The 15,725-nt window shown below is 44.1% G+C and overlaps 1 protein-coding gene across 6 annotated transcripts in view; it reads right to left on the reverse strand.

Moving 5' to 3' along the window:
- LOC110529879 (ATPase family AAA domain containing 2B) overlaps positions 1-15,725 on the reverse strand; it is a 122,997-nt gene that overhangs the window by 79,204 nt on the left and 28,068 nt on the right. For all 6 annotated transcript variants that reach the window (XR_005052871.2, XR_005052870.2, XM_036985427.2 and 3 more), the window contains exons 12-19: positions 13,337-13,425; positions 13,040-13,199; positions 11,521-11,611; positions 11,308-11,419; positions 10,842-11,041; positions 7,919-8,060; positions 5,648-5,834; positions 4,785-4,970 (exon numbers count right to left, since the gene is read on the reverse strand). Coding sequence is in view for 4 of the 6 variants with exons in the window: in XM_036985427.2 (XP_036841322.2) it covers positions 4,785-4,970; positions 5,648-5,834; positions 7,919-8,060; positions 10,842-11,041; positions 11,308-11,419; positions 11,521-11,611; positions 13,040-13,199; positions 13,337-13,425 (1,167 nt within the window). In the remaining 2 variants the exon portion in view is untranslated. The remainder of the gene's footprint in view (positions 1-4,784; positions 4,971-5,647; positions 5,835-7,918; positions 8,061-10,841; positions 11,042-11,307; positions 11,420-11,520; positions 11,612-13,039; positions 13,200-13,336; positions 13,426-15,725) is intronic.

Below are 15,725 nucleotides of genomic sequence, written 5' to 3' on the forward strand. Positions count from 1 at the left end.
GAAAGCCTTCCCAGAAGAGTGGAGGCTGTTATCATAGCAAAGGTGGGGGGGAACTCCATATTAATGCTCATGATTTAGGAATGAGATGTTTGACAAGCAGTTTTCCACATACTTTTGGTCCTGTCGGGGAGTTTGTACTAGCATTCAAAGTGATTTTGAATATACTGACTCAATAAGACAAACAACCGGTTGGGCCAAAAAGTCATGACACTTCAGGGGGGGGTCATTCAAAGGTCACAGCCGAGTCAGCTCAAGTTACCGACCTGGTACTGAACCCCAGTCAGTGACAGGACTAGAGACCACGTTAGCCAACTGAGCTAAAGCCTAGATGTTAATATTGGGAGCTAATAGAAGTCTTCAGGTCTCAGGAAAGGTTACTCATCTGGCAGGCATAGTTAAACGACTGTATAGTACACAACCCTAGACTTCCAATCACTGTGCAGAATACATTGAGGGCGGGCTCACACCGCTTCTATTCCACAGCCTGCTGTTCACTTCCTACCATGCCTTCCTCAGTTCCACACATTGATCCTCGTTCTTTGACAAGTTTGTTTGTTTTCTCCGTTCCCCTCTGTTCTCCGGTCTTTCTTGGCCCAGAGATTCCTTGACAAGGAAAGGAGAAAACGAGGGAAGGAGAAAGGGAGCATGGTAGGCAGGGAGAAAGGGAGACAGAGCACAGCACACACCAGCTAATGATTTTACTCCTGCATGGTCAAGGCTGTGGGGTATGGAGGGATGGGTGGAGTGAGAGAGGGATGAACAGAGGAGAGGGAGGGAGAAGAAGGCTCTCTGGCTGAGGATCAGTAGAGCAGAGCAGTAAAGCCAAGCAGAGCCTCTACTGCTCTGGAAGAATAACCAATCCTCTGGTCTGCTAAATTACAAAAGGTATTTATGTCTCCCTAATTTTCTTTGCTTCCCCAGCCCTCTCCCTGCTTAATTCTCTCCTTCCCTCTTCTTGCTCCTTCACTCCAGCTCCTCATTTTCTCTATAGAACAAATGAGAGGGCTGCCACTTAATGAGACTCATATGAATGGATCCATAAACAAATATTGAAAAGGGAAAGGGACAATAGAGAGATGATTCGGTATTGCTGATTGTGTGTGGCGTGCTCAATTGCTCCATTGAATTACAGCTCGAATATGGCCTCTGCGTCAGCTAAAACATTAGTACAAAGAGAGCAATTACCTTCACGCCCTCTCCAGGCGACATGATTGGAGAGGGCATTCATTGTTTTCTAAGAACCCAAAATGGACTCTTCATTTCACACTTTAAAGGACTCAAACAAAGAAACTAAAACATAGCGCGTCACTGTCTGTTGCCATTGTTTTCAATGACAGCGGAGATCTATGGTGTCTCGCAGGACTTTACGACAGAGACATATACATGCTGTACTTCAAAAGCAGCTAGTGCTCATTGATTGGTTTATTGATCGGAGATTAACTAATCAATGGTCTCACCCCCATACTTGTGTTGGCTTTACAATCTCTTGAGAATAGAATAGCATGGATTAAGTGAAGAGGTTGTGCCTGCTGTTGATGCGTTTTGAAACACACTCCTGCCATCACCACCACCGCATGCTTCTGCCAGCTCCACGGGTGGGGGATATGCGAGAGAGAGAGCGAGCGACAGGGATGATTCTACAGAGGTGTGACAACGCTGGCAGACCACCAGAGCACACACACACTGGGACTCGCGCTGCCTCTGAAGCCCAGCTATGAGTCACTCGGATCGGACACAAAAAAAACCTACAGGCACCGCTAACCCCCAACCTCCATACTTCTACCACCACATCTACCCACCTCTTGCTCGGCTTGAAAGCACTGTGTTCAGCCTCCGAGACCGCTTACCAGCCACCAACCACGCCCCACCTCCATTACTTCAAGTACCACCACTCTACCTCCAGCTCACCCATCCTAGCTCCAGCCCAGATGTGAGGACATGGATGACGCATGCACTCAAAGACTTGGTCTCTATTGGTTGGCCTAACTGTAGGTAGTCTACTCGTGATGTATTGCTTGTTTATTTTTTGCATTCGAAGCACTATGAGATTGTTATTCTTCAATAACACAAAACCCAAAAGCAATTCAAGGGGGGGAAAAATTTGATTTATTTGAGAAGGACAAATCAGATGTTATGCTGGGAAGCAGATGTTCCATCTTCCCTGTCCTCAGTTTTTCTCCACAGAACAAAGAAACAGGATGCCACTTATAACCCCCCCCACCCTAGCCTGGAGTAGACAAATCAGAAGTCCTTGCAGTATAACTGGGCCAATGGCCAAATCACAAGTATCCTGCTCCAGACTCAATGTACAGACCATTGAAAACATGGCACACGTAGCTCTGAGTTCAGGACTGATATTCCACAGATTCTAAAACAACTGAACCAACTATTTCCATTGACAATTCCCTATTGACCATTAGAACGCTAGTCTTTTGCGTTGTGAATTTCTTCAAAATATTCTTACAAGATGATGAAAATCGCTAAGGAAATGTAATAAATTATTATTATTATTATTATTATTATTATTATTATTATTATTATTATTATTATTATTATTATTATTATTATTATGTGCTGGGGAGACTAGCAGCTGGGACCACCTGCCTTCCCCCTCTCTTTCTGTCACTCTCTCGCCATCAGTTGTTCTTTCCCTGCCCATCCCTCTCTATTCCTTCTCTCCCATGCTGGTACTGTAAGAGTGGTGGTGGTCTGTTGGCTGTGTAGGGATGACACCCCATGTCAAGGAGTGTTGCTGAGAGGACAGCTGTCACCTTTGTGTGCCAGAACACCACAACACACTATGACCATCTAAACCCAGTGCCAGAACACCCCCGATGTAGACCGATAGACAGACAAAGAGCAAGAGAGAGAGTGAGAGACAGGAGAGAGTGACAGGAAAGAGTGACACCGACAGACAGAGCGAGAGAGAAAGAGACAGACAGGGGAGAGACACTGAGCAAGACACCTAATTTCCACCAAATTAGGTGGAAACCAAGATGCACTTCCTAACCTCCTGCCAACTGTATGAGCAGAGAGAGTTATTTAATTTGAAAACAAAGCCAAACTTGATATACTCCCATTTTTATTAGGTGAAATACCCCAGTAGAAATGTGTGACCTGTTGCCACAAGAGAAGGGCAACCAGTGGAGCACAAACATCATTGTAAATACAACCTATATCTGTTTATTTATTTTCTCTTTCCTACGTTAACTATTTGCACATTCTTACATTGTACACAGCCAATAATATAAAATTTGCAATGTCTTATTTATTAATACAATTTTGTTTGTTGTCCAATTCAATGTACACATGTTTTCACGTCAACAAAGCCCTTCGAATTGAGAGAGCGGGCGAGCGAGAGGAAGGGCGAGAGGACGCACACAGATACGGGGGGGCACACAGCTCTGCACACAGATACAGGAAGGGGGGAGCGAGCCGCACACAGATACAGGGGGGGGGGGGGGGAAGCGAGCCGCACACAGATACAGGGGGGGGGGGGGGAGCGAGCCGCACACAGATACAGGAGGGGGGGAGCGAGCCGCACAGATACAGGAGGGGGGGGAAGCGAGCCGCACACAGATACAGGAAGGGGGGGAAAGCGAGCCGCACACAGATACAGGAGGGGGGGAAAGCGAGCCGCACACAGATACAGGAGGGGGGGGGGGGGGGGGGGGGGGGGGGGGGAAGCGAGCCGCACACAGATACAGGAGGGGGGGGGAAGCGAGCCGCACACAGATACAGGAGGGGGGGGGGGGGAGCGAGCCGCACACAGATACAGGAAGGGGGGAGCGAGCCGCACACAGATACAGGAAGGGGGGAGCGAGCCGCACACAGATACAGGAAGGGGGGAGCGAGCCGCACACAGATACAGGAAGGGGGGAGCGAGCCGCACACAGATACAGGAAGGGGGGAGCGAGCCGCACACAGATACAGGAAGGGGGGAGCGAGCCGCACACAGATACAGGAAGGGGGGAGCGAGCCGCACACAGATACAGGAAGGGGGGAGCGAGCCGCACACAGATACAGGAAGGGGGGAGCGAGCCGCACACAGATACAGGAAGGGGGGAGCGAGCCGCACACAGATACAGGAAGGGGGGAGCGAGCCGCACACAGATACAGGAAGGGGGGAGCGAGCCGCACACAGATACAGGAAGGGGGGAGCGAGCCGCACACAGATACAGGAAGGGGGGAGCGAGCCGCACACAGATACAGGAAGGGGGGGGAAGCGAGCAGCACACAGATACAGGAAGGGGGGGGAAGCGAGCAGCACACAGATACAGGAAGGGGGGAGCGAGCCGCACACAGATACAGGAAGGGGGGGGAAGCGAGCAGCACACAGATACAGGAAGGGGGGGGAAGCGAGCAGCACACAGATACGGGGGGAGAGCGGACCTTGTGCATTCTACTTGGGTAGTGCATCAGGAGTTCTCCTTGTCATGTCAGTCACTGCAGACCTTAGAGAGCGATTTATAACGTGTCAACTATTTTGTTGTAATGTTTGAGTCACATGAACACAAATAAGACAAATAAGCTTTAAACAGCACTGGTGCCGCCCCCCCCCCCCCCCCCCCAAGAGTGAAAAGGTTTGGGAACCACTGAGCTAGAAGACCACTTCCCTCTCTCATTTGGTTCTTTCTTTATTCCCATTCTAATCCCCGATGAGTGGACTAACTCAGATGGCACTCTGCATAGTGGGAGAAGGGATTGACAGACGTAGGGAGAGAGACAGAAGGACAGGGTGGAGTGAGAGGAAATATGATGAAGGACTTGTGTGTTTAGCCTACCTCCTGTGGTAGCTGTGTGTAGCACGTCTCTGTGGTGGCGAGGATGAGGAGGGGGGTGAAAGAGGGGACGTCCTGGAGTAGAGAGAAGAAGGTGTTCTTCACCGTGTCGCTGACCGAATCCCACCAATCACAGATGTGGGGCATGAACACCACACTGGGCACGCTCCGACACGCCTCACAGAACACCTGGAACACACACAGCCAGACATCATACATTTGCGATGAGTATATTCTGGCCTAAAACAGATGCAATGATATACAGTGCCTTGCGAAAGTATTCGGCCCCCTTGAACTTTGCAACCTTTTGCCACATTTCAGGCTTCAAACATAAAATGTTTAAAGCTTGGGAAATATTTTTGTATCCAAATCCGGCTTTAAACTTCTTCACAACAGTATCTCGGACCTGCCTGGTGTGTTCCTTGTTCTTCATGATGCTCTCTGCGCTTTTAACGGACCTCTGAGACTATCACAGTGCAGGTGCATTTATACGGAGACTTGATTACACACAGGTGGATTGTATTTATCATCATTAGTCATTTAGGTCAACATTGGATCATTCAGAGATCCTCACTGAACTTCTGGAGAGAGTTTGCTGCACTGAAAGTAAAGGGGCTGAATAATTTTGCACGCCCAATTTTTCATTTTTTGATTTGTTAAAAAAGTTTGAAATATCCAATAAATGTCGTTCCACTTCATGATTGTGTCCCACTTGTTGTTGATTCTTCACAAAAAAATACAGTTTTATATCTTTATGTTTGAAGCCTGAAATGTGGCAAAAGGTTGCAAAGTTCAAGGGGGCCGAATACTTTCGCAAGGCACTGTATGTGTGGTAGGGGTGTGTAACATGCATGCATGCATGTTACCTGAGCGCAGGACTCCTCGGGTGTCTTGGCGCTGACAGAGTAGAGTGTGGGCAAGTCTAGGAGGTGGACAGACAGCTTGTCCAGGTGGTGTAACACAGCAGGGGCCAGGTGAGAACTCTGTCCCGAACCGGGGGGACCCGCCAGCAGCAGGCGAGGCCGGTACGACGTGGGCTGGTGAAGGGCTGATCTGGAAGGAGGAAAAGAGAAGGAGAATCAGCTTCTCTTTTAAATGTGTTCTTACGTCACCAATTAGGTTATCAGTCTCCAGTTATTTGAGTTTTGATACAACTGTTAAAGGACTATCATCTCCATATATATACTTTTTAATATGATACCAGTAACACAGCAAAACTTTGTTTTGTATTAGACAAAGTCACAACTACATGTTTCCTCATTTTTTTGTACTGGTCCCTCGTGGGAAGCAAACCCACAAATTTGGCATCACGGGATAGAAACTCTGCTACTGCTCGGTTTAATCGTTAGGCATCTTGAGTTCAACATCATTACATTTGAAATGTTTGATGACGACATTTTCCAAAGACAGTAATGTATACGCATTAATTAATCAATAATACAATCATGTTGACTTTGGTAAAAAAGCTATCTAACTACATAATGGTAAATCTCTATTGATAAACTGGGTTAATCAAGATGTAGCCTAGACAATACAGGTGAAAGCATTGTGTTATTGAGCTTGTTTTGGCTGATTTCATGGGGTTACAGGTGACACTGTTTCCCTTCAATTTGGGACTTATTTAATTGTACTGATCAACAACATATTGCACATTATCAAAGTACTAGGGTAGTATATTGTTGTTAGCGTCAGCTGTAAGCTAGCAACGAAAGTTAGCCTACAAAGCTGGAAGCTACTGGTGTCTTCTTCCATTGTTAGGTGTTCTAGCCTATAGTAGGAACAGTAATAGTTTCTACATGCCGTGTTGCATTATTCAAGTGTGTCAACTTCAGTGCAGCATGAATGGGAAGCTAACATGATGTAGCCAGGACAGTCTAGAGCAGGGATGGGTAACTTTGATGGGGGTGGGGGCCACAAGAAATCTGAACTGATCATGAGGGGCCTCAGTTGCTCGTAGGTCTGCATACCCAGTTAAGAGTTCATTTTGTGCAATTCTACAAATGTTTGCATGGGACGTAAAGCAAACTGTAGCAGTTTTAAAACAAGTTTTCTGCAATTCCATATATTTAGCCTGTGGTGGAGAAAAATGTACTGTTTTACAGCTAATTTCCTGCAATTCTACACAATTTTCAATAGGGAGGGGAGAAATGTTTGCAGTTTTTAATACGATATCCGAGTTGGACTGACTAACAAAATTAAAGAGGGCCCCCGGCGGGTAATTCGACCATGATAACTACAAGTTTAGATAGCTGAACGCAAGACTAATTTACCAATCTAATTTCCTTTTGCTGACATGGGCTAATTGAGTGAACATCAGTGACTGACAAAAGAAACTGCTGTTCAACAACCACATTTCAAAATGTAACCTTGTGTATTGTACTATTCTAACACACAACAGTAAATTGAGACCGACAGTTCCTAATATATTTATTTTAAAATCTGAGGGCCTTCAAAAGGGGGGCTGGACACCCATCCCTGGTCTATAGCTGGCTCTAGCAATGAGTAAGTAGAGAAGGCAATAGGCATGCACGGTGAGCTCGTGCTATAAAGAGGACACCAGCGACGTTGATAGACTTGATCCTCTCAATCAGTATACAACATGAGACATGACAGAAGTACCGAAAGTAACAAAGATTCTAGTAGTGAATCATTTTTCATGTTCTAATATTGAAAAAGGTACACAAGTTCCAGTATACCGTGAAACACTAATCATCTTTGACCATATTAGCCGTCTATATCAGATAAAGTGCTTCTTAGATCGATGTGAATAAAATAGAGAACATTAAATCCACCCTGGCCTGTATTGGGGGCGTCAGGTAGCCTAGTGGTTAGAGTGTTTGGACAGTAACCGAAAAGATGCTGGATCGAATCCCCGAGCTGAGGTAAAAAGGTAAAGGTAAAAATCTGTCGTTCTGCCCCTGAACAAGGCAGTTAACCCACTGTTCCCCGGTAGGTCGTCAATGTAAATAAGAAGTTGTTCTTAACTGACTTACCTAGTTAAATAAAGGTTAAATAAAAAAGTATAAAAATTTGATGACAGGACTGAATTGTGGTTTGACTGTCATTCTACTTGTTGCCATAAGGTGGCATTAAAACACGGGGTAGAGGCTAGCTGCGTGTTCTGTAGTCAGACTCACATGGTGAAGTGTAGGACGGGTGTGTGTGCCATAGAGGGGTGTGTGTGTGTCTTTGGGGATCCCGGCTGGAGGTTGTAGATGGAGGGAGCTGCTCCATCAGTCTCCTCTTCACTGACCTCCTCTAGCAGGTGATTGTCAACATCTAGCAGGGAGGAAGGAAGGAAGGACAGGAGGAAATACTTGTCAGTCAGACAAATTGTGTGTGTGTGAAATAAAATGATGTTGAGATGAACAAAAATATGTAGGTAATAGATCAAAATGCATATAGGCCTAGGCATGGCCAAATTAACAGGCCTTTGAGCAGAACTTGCTCCAGCAAGAATAAAGGCTAGAGAAAGCTCTGGTGTTATTAGACTGTTTGGGGTAGGGGGCAGCATTTTCACTTTTGGATAAATAGCGTGCCCAAACTGAACTGCCTCCTACTCTGTCCCAGATCCTAATATATGCATATTATTATTAGTACTGGATAGAAAACACTGAAGTTTCTAAAACTGTTAGAATCATGTCGGTGAGTATAACAGAACTTATTTAGCAGGTGAGACCCCAAGGATTAACCATTCAGATTTTTTTTTTTTTAAGTCACTGTCTTTTCAATATGTTTTCATGGGGAATCCAGAATTCTAATCGACTTTCCTGCAGTTCCTACCACTTCCACTGGATGTCACCAGTTAGTAGAAAATGGTTGAGGTTTTTCCTTTGTGTAATGAATAAGTACCGTAGCTCAGAACGAACGTCACTTCATGTGTACCTTTTGATAGAGGCGCATAACCAGAAAAGTAGCGTCAGTTTGTTTTGCTCCTGTATTGAACACAATTTGATCGATTATATAAGTTTTGAAATACCTAAAGTTGTATTACAAAAGTAGTTTGAAATGTTTTGGCAAAGTCTACAGGTAACTTTTGAGATATTTTGTAAGTTAGAAGCGGTGTTTTTCTGGATCAAACACGACAAATAAATTGACATTTGGGATATATATTGACGGAATTAATCAAACAAAAAGGACCATTTGTGATGTTTATGGGACATATAGGAGTGCCAACAAAAGAAGTTCGTCAAAGGTAAGGCATGATTTATATTTTATTTCTGCGTTTTGTGTCGCGCCTGCAGAGTTTAAATATGCTACTCATTGTTTACTGTTGTGCTATCATCAGATAATAGCATCTTATGCTTTCGCCAAAAAGTATTTTTGAAATCTGACATGCTGGCTGGATTCAAAACGAGTGTAGCTTTAATTTGCTATCTTGCATGTGTAATTTAATGAAAGTTAGATTTTTATAGAAATGTATTTGAATTTGGCATTCTGCATTTTCCCTGGCTATTGGCCATGTGGGACGCAAGTGTCCCACCTACCTCAGAGAGGTTAATAGAGACATCATGGTTTATTAGGGAGATAGCACTACACCTTCCTCCCTAAATGTCTTTAACAGGGTTCTAGACTAACTTTTTCCACTGGTGCTGCCAACTTTTTCAGTTGATGGCACCCGTGTTTTGCCACTACACACTAATAATGACCTGACCTGATCTCTCATAATATACCTGCATTCCATACAGAACCAGGTTAATAATGACTAGCCATCTTAAATTAGCATGCCCTTGCAGTGCATGACATTCAGGTAAATTTGCCAGGCCAGTGACAACTGAAAGATACTGGCCCGAATGAAAAGATTACTGGCCCGGGAAAGCGGTTGATGCACGCATAATCTAAATGTCATTTAAATTTGCGGGCTGAGCAAGATGCATATAGCCCAGGGGTCCCCAATTACATACACCTGTGTGACGATTTTGTCTTGAGCGAATGGTCGGGGAGAACATAGTTTGAAATCATTTGTAAACTGCAAATAGACGGCAAGAATCCCAAACAGATATAGTATTTGACGAAAACCAAATCATTTCAAGCCTTGATTAGCCTACATTGGGATGTGATCACATATGCCTCTGTTTATGCATGGAATTCCTTGGGAACAGATCCAAAATTAACAATCACACAGAGCTGATTTCCTGGTGATTGTGCAGTCATATGTCAAACAATGAAAACAATTTCAAAAATAAATAATAATAATGAGAGAGAGAGAGAGAGAAAAGACAAAGTGAGAGAGACACACAGAGAGAGACAGATGGATACAATGGGTGTTGGGCCAGTATATTTATTCATTTTGCTCTGAAAATGTAAAAAAAATGCCCATGGGATGCCTATTGGGGAACCCTGCTATAGCCAATAATGACCAACCCACCATACATAAGTAAGTACATTTTAACTTGACAATATCATATTTCCATTAATTGTTTGGAGGGGGAAAAAAATACAAAATACAACCTTGTCGCAATCTCAAAAAGGGTGTTATTGTTAGCGATTACAAACAGTAAGTTCACACTCAAAATCACACTTTTCTTGTAGTAAAACTACACAAATGGGATGTTCTAAGTCCACAACAATGCTTCAACCACATCAGGAGCCCACTTTTGAGGTCTGGGAAGAATAAATTAAAAAGATAGAAGGTGCAGTTGCCCTTTAATTCAATTACACACCTAGCAAGAGGCTGTTGTGTTTGGCTAGCAGTGATTTTACTATACAATGTACAGTGTAGGCAACATGTGATGGCAGAGTTTGCTAAACAAATGCCCCGCGATGATAAAAATCATGATGTTCTGCCAAGTAGGCCTACTTCACAGTCAACATTTAACTGGGAAGGTTTTCGTAAAAGGCTTTAGAAATTGTTCATTCAAACAGTGCATGATGACTGAAACGCGTATAGCAAAGTTTCTACCAAGACTTTGAACGAAACTTTTCAAAAACCTGCTTTGCCTACCCATTGTTGCATACCCTTTGCTGTTTGAATAAATCCTAGGAAAAAAAATACCTAATTGCGGCCCTAGCTACCAGGAAAGAGAGAGAGAGGCAAAAGGAGAAAGATAAACAGATTACCTCCTCTACTCTCCCCGTGCCGTGTTTCTGCATGGGGGAAGACTCGGAGCAGGACCTCCAGCACCGTGGCCAGTGTGTTGGCTAGTAGGGGGCGTATGTTGGGGGCCAGGGCTCGGCCTGGAGGAGCCTGGGCTCTCTGGGAAGCTGGGACGATGGTCCGCAGAGCGTGGCTGAAGTCCCCAGGCTCCAGCACGATGGTACTGTTAGACACAGATAAGATTGATCAATACTTGATTGAAAAGGGACATTTAGTGTCCACAGATTAAACACATTTCAGGGCGAATTCTAACCTCAAATGAAATCAAATTTTCACTTAGTCATGCTTTGAAGTCAATGGGAGAGACTGCATGAATTGTAACTTAAATGGAAGTCAGAATTCACCCCATACAGACAAGACAATTGATTCCAGTCTATTACAATGTTGTTGTTTTTATTCTTTCAGTTTCCTTCTCCTCTGCATGGTTACCTGACGTCCAGCTGCAGCTTAACACTGCTGCCGTAGATCTGGGGGTAGCAACGCCGCAGTGCCACCAGGGCCGCCTCTGTGCAAAGTGCTTTGATGTCTGCGCCACAGTAACCTGGAACAGGGGAGTGGAGGGGTTAAATGAATAAACCGAAAAAAGAAGTAGACTAGACATAAAATGTTGTAAACGTTAATAAATGTGAGTTTGTCTCCTACCGACACATTTCTCAGCCAGCTCATTTACAAACTGTTCAGCCAGTCTAGGATTCCAGTCCCGCGTGTGGATCTCAAGGATTTGTCTTCGGGCCTAGAGAATAATACAAAGAAAGAGAGAGACAGACAACACCGACAGACAAAGAGCGAGAGAAATATAGGGATGGAGAGAAAAAGAAAAACATGTTTATAAAAATAAAAAAAATTCACTATCGACCCTGCTCACACCACAGTGGGTTTCTGATCAGCAAGGTCTCTCTCTGCTGAGCTCTGCCAGCTGAGTGTCTCTGTATTTGGTGTGTCTCTGCTGACAGAAGCATACAGACTGGGCTTTGATTATTCAGAATCTCACTGTGAGGACAAACGACAGGAGTCAACCAATTAGACAGCTCAACGGGTAGAGGGGATTGCTATGCACCACTAGGCTGGGACTCGCACACAGTCAGTCACACACACACACCACTGGGGTTGGACTACACAAGTAGCTGGGCTGGGACTGACAAACACACACAACTGGGCTTTGACAGACACATGCAGACAAACCACTAGGCTGGGACTAAAGTGTGTTGTACACGCTCACCCAGACACACAGGAGCGGTTGGAACACACACTTAAAGGATAAAACTCATATACATATACTGAGCAAAAATATAAACAACATGTAAAGTGTTGGTCCCATGTTTCATGAGCCAAGATTTTTAAAAAATCCCAGAAATGTTTCATATACACAAAAAGCTTATTTCGCTCCAATTTTGTGCACAAATTTGTTTACATCCTTGTTAGTGAGCATTTCTTATTTGCCAAGATAATCCATCCACCTGACAGGTGTGCCATACCAAGAAGCTGATTAAACAGCATGATCATTACACAGGTGCACCTTGTGCTGGGGGGAAGTAAAAGGCCACTAAAATGTGCAGTTTTATCACCCAACACAATGCCACAGAAGTCTCAAGTTTTGAGAGTGTGCAATTAGCATGCTGACTGCAGGAATGTCCACCAGAGCTGTTGCCAGAGAATTACATGTCAATTTCTCTACCATAAGCCACCTCCATCATTTTAGAGAATTTGGCAGTATGTCCAACTGGCCTCACAACCACGTGTAACCACGACAGCCCAGGACCTACATATCTGGCTTCTTCACCTGCGGGACTGTCTGAGGACTATTTCTGTCTGTAATAAAGTCCTTTTGTAGGGAAAAACTCATTCTGATTGACTGGACCTGGCTCCCCAGTGTGTGGGCCTATGGCTGCGCCCCTGGCCCACCCATGGCTGCGCCACTGCCCAGTCATGTGAAATCCATAAATGATGGCGTACCAAATGTGTTTAAATTGACTGATTGCCTTCCATGAACTGTAACTCAGTAAAATCTTTGAAATTGTTGTGTTGCGTTTATATTTTTGTTCAGTATACTATGACAGCCAAGGACAAATGATTGGGATTACAGTATAAAACAAGTACCAACAATGTATTTCATAGTGTATTCATCGTGCCATAATCCTATGCATGATTGCTACTTCCTCACCTTCCTGTCAGGCAGGTTGAAGAGGAACTCCCTGTCAAAGCGTCCAGGTCTCCGTAGAGCAGGGTCTATGGAGTCCAGCCTATTGGTAGCACCGATCACCACGATTTCCCCTCGGCTGTCCAGACCATCCATCAACGCCAGCAGAGTGGACACTATGGAGCTTAAGAAGGGAAGGAGAGAGGGATAGGGAGAGAGTATGGTCAAAACCATTACTAAAAAAAGATCACTCACATTCATTACTGATTGTCAGATCATTAAATGGAGATGTCTAACAACTACTCCTGCTTCATATAGTACCTGTGTATCTGGTCCTGTCTGCTGGAACGCACTGGGGCCAGCCCGTCTATTTCATCAAAGAAGATTATGGAGGGCCTCATCAGGTACGCCTGGAAGAGAGCAGAACACACACAACATAAGTCTGGGCTAGAGGAGCATAAGCTAGCCTGAACAGAGTATTCTGGATGGCAACTGGACCAAGTAAGCACAATATAAGCACAATATAAATAGATAAGGTATTTAATAAATAATTCCCTACCTGACACTGTCCAACTGATAAGCCTTGGCTCATGTCTAGGGCTGTGGCAGTCATGACATTTTGTCAGGCAGTTATTGTCATGCAAAAGACTGCCGGTCTCACAGTAATTGACAGTCAACAAAAACATTTAGCATCTCCAGGCCTCTACGCATGCGCGTCTTTGGAACATCTACAATTTAAAAAGCCCCAAAAATCAATTTAAATGTGTACCATCACAATTAATCCATTATTGATTTTAGGCAGTTCTAAAGAAACATGATATGAAGAAAAAGTATTTTGGAAGAACAGAATACGGGTTGGCCTACTATATGATATCTGGCTATGCGCCATGCCTTAGGCTTGTTCATTTAGCAGACGAGATGGGCTCATAAGTCCCGTGACATTATTGTATATTACATGATGTTATAGTAAGAAGAAAATAATTGAACTTAGTTGAATAAAATAGAAAGTATATTTTTTCCATTCCGGAGTGAGTGGCGCATCTGAAGTGGCTATGTTGAGCGCAAAAGTTATCATTTGAAAAAGGTCCAATACGTTAGATATACATTTAAAAATGTATTACAAATAAATAACAGAAATACCTTAAGGCATTCAGACCCTTTGCTATGAGCTCAGGTGCATCCTGTTTCGATTGATCATCCTTGATGTTTCTACAACTTGATTGGAGTCCACCTGTGGTAAATTCAATTGATTGGACATGATTTGGAAAGGCACACAGTGCATGTCAGAGCAAAAACCATGCCATGAGGTCAAAGGAATTGTCCATAGAGCTCCGTGACAGGATTGTGTCGAGGCACAGATCTTGGAAAGAGTACCAACAAATGTCTGCAGCATTGAAGGTCCCCAAGAACACAGTGGCCACCAAGACTCGTCCTAAAGCTGGCCGCACGGCCAAACTGAGCAATCGGGGGAAAAGGGCCTTGTTCAGGGAGGTGATCAAGAACCCGATGGTCACTGACAGAGCTTCAGAGTTCCACTGTGGAGATGGGAGAACCTTCCAGAAGGACAACCATCTCTGCAGCACTCCACCAATCAATCGAACATCTCTGGAGAGACCTGAAAATAGCTGTTCAGCGACGCTCCCCATCCAACCTGACAGAGCTTGAGTGGATATGCAGAGAAGAATGGGAGAAACCCCCCTAATACAGGTGTGACAAGCTTTTAGGGTAGAAGACTCGAGGCTGTAATCACTGCCAAAGATGCTTCAACAAAGTACTGAGTAATGGGTCTGAATAATTATGTAAATGTCATTTTTGCTGCTAAAAAAAAACAGTTTTTGCTTTGCCATTATTAGGTATTGTGTGTAGATTTCAGGAAAAAAATCTATTTAATACATTTTTGAAAAAGGCTGTAACCTAACAAAATGTGGGAAAGGGGTCTGAATACTTTCCAAATGCACTGTATAAGGGCACATTCCTTTTCATCTGGTTTGGGCTCATATATAGGCCTATGCGTAAGCTCTAATATGCGTATGAACATATTGAATTAATCACCACCCTAGAAAACGCTGTCCATTTCGGTGTGTTAGGCTTTCAAAAAACATGCACAACAACCATGTTTTCCTGTTGAACTTTTCTTCAAATTGATCAATGAGGTGAGTGTTTTGTGATATTCGATTGCATTTGCATTGACGCCAGAGTGGTGAGAAGGACACTAGAGCCCTGAGTACCAGGCCATTAACGGCCTGATGGTACCTGCTTCTATAAACCAATGAGGAGATGGGAGAGGCAGAACTTGCACCGCGATCTGCGTCACAAATAGAACTGACTTCTGCAATAATTGAATAATATAGATTTCTACATTTATTTTGCAATGCTTACGCACGCGACACGAGCGGTGTAGTCAGCCTGTTAGACAGGTCTAAAGAAACATGATATGAAGAAAATTTTGCCTATTTCAGAAGAACACATCAAATCACATTTTTATCTGTCACATACACATATTTGGCAGATGTTATTGCAGGTGTGGCAAAATGCTTGTGTTCAAGGATAGCATACTCTGAGTTGTCCTTATGTTAGGCCCTGATATGGCTATGCCATATGGCTGTGGGCTACACTAGTTCATTTAGCAGACAAGATTTGCTTCAAATTCCATGGCATTATTTAGTGTCATCTTATAGTATGAAGAATACAATTGAGCATGGCTGAATAA

This window comes from Oncorhynchus mykiss, chromosome 8 (genome assembly GCF_057628025.1).
Source record: "Oncorhynchus mykiss isolate SJ-2025 chromosome 8, ASM5762802v1, whole genome shotgun sequence".
NCBI classification, from domain to species: domain Eukaryota; kingdom Metazoa; phylum Chordata; class Actinopteri; order Salmoniformes; family Salmonidae; genus Oncorhynchus; species Oncorhynchus mykiss.